Consider the following 6,176-nt stretch of genomic DNA (forward strand, 5'->3'; position numbering starts at 1 on the left):
CTTCTCTGTTCAAAAAAAAAACATCCAAAACTTCAGCTTAAATCTCCTATAATTTGAGGGGAAACTTCTATCACGGAATCTGCCCGCATATGTGACCTTCAAGGCTTCATTTATCTAGTGCAGTTTTGTCCAAAGCTGTGGAAATATCTGAGGGAAATCTTGTTTGTTTGGGACACAACAAAGGTCACCGGTGATGTATTTATCCAGACCAGCCATGCCTACTGACAGCAATAGCAACACTAGAAGAAGGTGGGAGCTGTGGAAAGATGTGAGATCTGATGAAAAAAGAACATGTGAATCACAGTGTGGCTGTGACACACACTCAGTCCTCTCCCACTCCCTAGTGCAGTCCTGCACATCTCCTACAAGTATACACATCAACAAGAGCAAGTGATCCTATAACACAAGCAAATAATTACGCATAAATGCAGTATTTAAGTAATCATATGGAGTTCTGGTTGAATTTTTGAATTCCCTGAAGAAAATGTTTAATATAACAAATCACCTGCAACCTGAGATGAGGTTTTCACACACCACCTCAGGCCATTTATTCCTGGAACATTACATAACGCAGCAGTGGGTTCTGCTCACAACCGGCCTCAACAGACTCCTTCGAAGAAAACATTAAGGTAAGAGGATTGAGGCAGCGAGACAAACACAGCTTTGTATGTGGCTGCCCTGTCAGGGATATTTTCTTTTTATCTCCACAGGCTTGTGTGGCCAAGAAACTGTGTTATCAGCATCATCATATGTCAAAATACGATATTTCTGCAACGTCTCTACCCATAAAGGCTAATCTGAAGTAGCAACCAGTCTTAGTAAGCCTCCGCCTCCTGCAACGCTGGACACATATGATATGGAAGTAAGTGAGAAAAAGTGTATGTGGAGCTTATAATAAGCGCGCTGAGCACACACAGAGCAAGCGTATTGGTAATCACTGCAAAGCTAATGAATAATTTCTGGGGACAACAATTATCACTAAAATAACTCAAAACATTACCTGCTGGCAGTGGGACAAATTGTCAAATCACTGTGCATAACTAATGATTGATGAGCTGATGAGATTAAAGCCATTTGGGTGACTTATCAAATGTTTGTGCGGCTCCCAACTCTTCTGAGAGCTTCTAATATTTTAAAATGTGACTCTGGCATCTGCGTCACAGAGGGGTCGCATGTAACGTGCTGAATAGCTGATTAGTTTTGCCTGTTCAATTATGTTTTTTTTTTATCTCAATTGGAAACTTTAATTGTTTGATTTGATACTAGATTTGATTTGTGTACATTCTTACTTGGAAAAACCTTTAGCCTCACAGAGGCAGGGACCTCAGGGGGGGGCATATATGTGTGTGCATCATAACAGGAAGCTGGATCCAAAGTGACAGGATGCTGGGTATTGTTGTAATACTTAGAATAGAAAGTAGAGGAGACTTGAAGGAACATGTCTAATTATTTTTCATATTTAGTTTTCCAGTGATAATATCAAAATGGTTTTTTCTCCTTTTTTTCTTTATTTTCTTGGGATATACATGTGCACCACATTTGTCCATATGCATTTTTGTGATGTGTATGAGTCAGTTGTGCATTACTTTATAATACAAAGCATATTGAAAGTTCATACAGCAACTTTCAAGAGATATTTAGCAAAACGCATTATGTAACTGTAAATTCTGTAGCAATCAAATTGTGGATTTGAGAAAACAAGAGTATTGTAGAGACAGTTTTGTTCTTTCTCCCTCTCTCTCTTTGAACAATTGCCTGCAACCTTCTGTGTAGAAAGTAAAGCCAGTGCACTAACAAGACAAAAAAAAAATGTTGGTGCTTTGACTGGATTTTGTCAACACCTGCAAGCAGAAATATTCAGAACTGTTGCATAATTTCTGTTTTTGCTATGATAAAGGTTACAGGCGCAGAAAGCATTGTAAGATCTTACAAAAGGCCTACTTTCTGGATATGTACTTTTACCATATGTTTATATCACTTTTTTGGCATCTCTCCTCCAAATCCATACATTTGTTAATATTCTTTTAATGTTAAGACAAATAGCAATAAAACAGAAGAAATGTATAAAGTTTCATCTTCCATCAAAGGATTGCATAACAAGACTAGCTCATTAATTACCCTCAGGGTATATAGTCAGACACAACAAAACTCTGTTTTTCTGCTTGTATAAAGAGCATGTTCATGTTGGAGGATGCTGGTTTCTGAGGTCATTGTTTTTTGTAATGTTTTTATGCTACAGGTAGACCCTTATGGGAATGGCTACAGACCACTGATATATGGTGACAGTCACCCTTTAGATGATGTTCAGTGTTTTCTATGTTGATCCTGGGGAGTGAGATCATAGCAAGAGAGAGAGCGAGGGATCAGAGAAAGAAGCGAGATTGGCTGTCTGAATCCTCCTCCACGTCCTCCTCCAAATCTACTTCTGTGTTTCGTCTCACTGCAGCCACTAAAGGACGTTTTTGCTGAGCTTCCAGACAACTCACTTTCAAGGATGAATACAGATCCACATGCACACACATACACACACATGCGCGCGCTAACATTAATGTTCACCGCATCCATCGAACAGCTTTAACTGGACGGCAAATCCCATACTGACAGGCTTCCAGCAGATGCTATTTACTTTACAAATAGATTTTTAAATCCAAAATTAGTGAAGTGCATCTGGTGAGCAGAGGTACAGTCTGCTCAGCAGCAATTTTATTTCATAGTTCTATTTAACAATGACCCCTGACTGGCCTTGTGTGCGTGTGTGTCTGGCTATACCACTGTCTGCCTTACATGTTACAGAAGAAGAACTCTAGAGCAAAGAGAGGCAAGCTTCTCAGCAACAGGTATTGTGGTCACTTCCATGTTTTAGCACAAAGAATTCCAAATCATTGTATGAATAATGGAAAACAATGACAGTTCATACAAACAAGCAAATCCCTCCATCAGAGAGGTGGGCAATGAAAAATGTGCAGCTAAAAGCCTTTTACTATGAACACATAAGGCCTCCTAATTGGTAGCCCCACAGGGCTGATAAAGTTCAGAGAAACCTCCCACCATGCTGTATTACCTCCATATCCATTGGTGATTATTGATGGCTATGTCACCCTAAAGATCCCAGTCATAGTGCTACCAGTGCCATGAAAACATTTTACAATAATCATTTTTTCACTCCTTGCATGCTGAACATGTAATGCTGAGAAACATTAAACTAACCTTAATCCGTTAAACGGAAAGAAAGAAAACAACAATGTGTGAGTATCAAACACAACAATACCAAGGGCTGGCCTGAAGAGAAACACTTCAATTTGCAAAGAAATCCAATTGTCTAAACAACTCTCTCTTTCTCTCTCTCTCTCTCTACTTTAGGTTTTGAGATGGGCTGGTCCTCGGAGTGATGTCACCTCACTCCTGTATGGGCATTTATTCCACCAGAAGTGTGCATTTCCCGTGTATCTCCAAAGCGATGCTGTTCACCAAAGCGCAACTGCAGTACGCACGGCGATGTGACAGCCGAGGAGGGACTTCACTCATGGTGCCTTGGATTGTGAACGCTGTTCTTCGCACTGCTGTTACATTTTCAGAACACCGTGTGCCCGTCGGGACTATTTGGAGGAACTGTGATGAAGGGTTTGCTACTTGAGGAGATGTACTTGTGCAGGTGCTGTGCCTCGTGCGGGTTGCACTCTCTTTGTACTGACCCGGAGCGTTACGCGCAACGTAGTTAGTGGAAGGCAGGTCCGCGCACCCAGTCTTAGCTGTTTTGGAGAGGAAAAGGGCGCAAACAAACATGATACGAAAGGACAAATTGAAGGCAGAATGGATTTAACCCGGTTAAATCTGTTGGTGGAAAACGTCTCCAATGATGAGAACACCACGGACGCACCGCTTGCCTTGCCTCACACGGAGGCATCCACTGCGCTCATCATCGTGGTAGTTACTGTGATCATTTTGGTGACCATTGTCGGTAACGTTTTGGTGATTGTAGCGGTGCTGACCAGCCGGGCTCTCCGTGCGCCCCAAAACCTTTTCCTGGTCTCTCTGGCATCCGCGGACATCCTGGTGGCCACGCTGGTCATCCCCTTCTCCCTCGCCAATGAGGTCATGGGCTACTGGTACTTTGGAAGTACTTGGTGCGCCTTCTACCTGGCTCTGGACGTGTTGTTCTGCACCTCATCCATCGTGCACCTGTGCGCCATCAGCCTAGACCGCTACTGGTCAGTGACAAAGGCGGTCAGCTACAACCTGAAGCGGACACCTAAGCGCATCAAGTCCATGATTGCTGTAGTGTGGATCATATCTGCGGTCATCTCCTTCCCTCCTCTTCTCATGACCAAACATGATGAACGGGAGTGCCTGCTGAACGATGAGACCTGGTACATCCTCTCCTCCTGCCTGGTGTCCTTCTTCGCTCCGGGTCTCATCATGATTCTGGTTTACTGTAAGATCTATAAGGTGGCCAAGCAGCGCTCATCCACTGTCTTCGTGGCCAAGAACGGCCTGGAAAGGCAGCCCTCTCAGTCCGAAACCTGTTTCGTTAGGAAGGACCGGTTCGAGATGGAGAGCCCCAGTAGCCAGAGCTCCGGAAGCCACCAGCAGAAGCAAGGGGAGCTGGACGACATCGACTTGGAGGAGAGCTGCTGTCCGTCGGATACTAAACCCCGCAATCATCGCTTCACCAAACGGAGGAAGGTGGAGGGGTCAGAGTGCTGCCCGCCTCAGAACTGCCGTCTCTCGTGGGCTTCGGCTCGGGCGTTACAGCTCTACCCAGAGCAGAAGATCCCAGCCTCGCGCCAACAGCTGGCCGCGGCCAACAAGACCAAAGTGGCCCAGATGCGGGAGAAACGCTTCACCTTCGTGTTGGCAGTAGTGATGGGGGTGTTTGTGCTTTGCTGGTTCCCATTCTTTTTTACTTACAGCCTGCATGCTATCTGCAGAGAGAGATGCTACATCCCTGGCGCACTTTTCAACCTTTTCTTTTGGATTGGCTACTGCAACAGTTCTGTGAACCCCATAATATACACTATTTTTAACAGGGACTTCAGGAAAGCCTTTAAGAAAATCGTATGCAGAACTTCCAAACGCACATAAATACAAAAAAAAAATGGTTCTTGGGACAAATCTGTATGCCTCTCTCACTCAACAGTGCTGGGAAGGGATTGTATTATTAGGACTCATTCTTCTTGGCTGACTTGTTTTTCCCCCAAATAATTTTAATGTAAATACTATTGTATTGAAAGAGAAAAAGATCCAGTGCTGTGTACATATTTAGAACTCTGAATAAAATGTAAAGTGGAGCAAAAACAAAAGAGACAGACTTTTAGTGCTTCACTGTTGCAAACTTGATGCAATCATCCCACATGGTCAGTTATTTAATCATTAGATGCATTTATGCCACTTGAGCAAAGCTGTAATATATAGGTCATTGTATAATAAGTCCTGAAAACCTGCACCTTTGAAAAAAGCATCCCTGTTTTGGATCAGTCTTTTATGCTGCAGCAAGGAAGGAGTTGAATACAGCTGGATTCTGCTGGAAGCTGGTTCACAGGGAGTGTTTTGTGTTGAGATATATAGAAGATTAATTTCCACCACCTATAATATGTGAGCATGGGCATAAGTAGGAATTTTTTTTCCTGTGAGTATGTATCATGAAAGTAAACCTAAAGAAGCAATTATTTAAATAGGTTTTATCATCAAGTGTAGAAAGTTGGTTGAACTGTTTGACATTAATACAGATAGTTAAGATACATCCGTTCATTTTTGCTTCCTGCGGCAAGGCTCTCAGCCATTTCGTATTAGCCCCCAAAGTTACGTAAGAATCTAATCTCACACACACAAACACCATCACACCACCTCACACCAGAACAATGGCCAAGCTGAGACATGCTTGTGCAAGGCTATTGGATAAATCTCCTCTCAATACCTCACAATACCTCAGTATTTTTTTCAGTAAATATTTAAACCTTGTGAGATCACAGTTCTGCTATACCACCTGATTTCAGTGTCATGGAATGGGTTTATGGGACATAGATCACATCTAGGTTACATTGTTCAACAAACTTTTGTTGTGCTGTAAAACATTTTTTTAAAATTCTCTTACAGATAAAATGCTACTGTCAAGGTGAGATAAAGAAAGACATTCCTGAACATGCCGGAGGAAGGATGCTCACATGTGACACAACCAT

General features: G+C 42.7%; 1 protein-coding gene across 1 annotated transcript; it reads left to right on the forward strand.

Annotated features, from left to right (window-relative positions):
* The first annotated feature begins 3,380 nt into the window (after positions 1–3,380).
* On the forward strand, positions 3,381–5,337 carry adra2db (adrenergic, alpha-2D-, receptor b). Its single transcript, XM_038699234.1, has one exon. The coding sequence runs from the start codon at positions 3,811–3,813 to the stop codon at positions 5,080–5,082; it is 1,272 nt and encodes a 423-aa protein (XP_038555162.1). The 5' UTR covers positions 3,381–3,810; the 3' UTR covers positions 5,083–5,337.
* Positions 5,338–6,176: the final 839 nt, after the last annotated feature.

This window comes from Micropterus salmoides, unplaced genomic scaffold (genome assembly GCF_014851395.1).
Source record: "Micropterus salmoides isolate LMB-PRFRI ecotype aquatic unplaced genomic scaffold, ASM1485139v1 Ms_hic_scaffold_5, whole genome shotgun sequence".
Classification (NCBI taxonomy): domain Eukaryota; kingdom Metazoa; phylum Chordata; class Actinopteri; order Centrarchiformes; family Centrarchidae; genus Micropterus; species Micropterus salmoides.

Bases quoted from the DNA above. Each gene is read 5' to 3' on its own strand.
- adra2db (XM_038699234.1), top strand. From the start codon at position 3,811: ATGGATTTAACCCGGTTAAATCTGTTGGTGGAAAACGTCTCCAATGAT.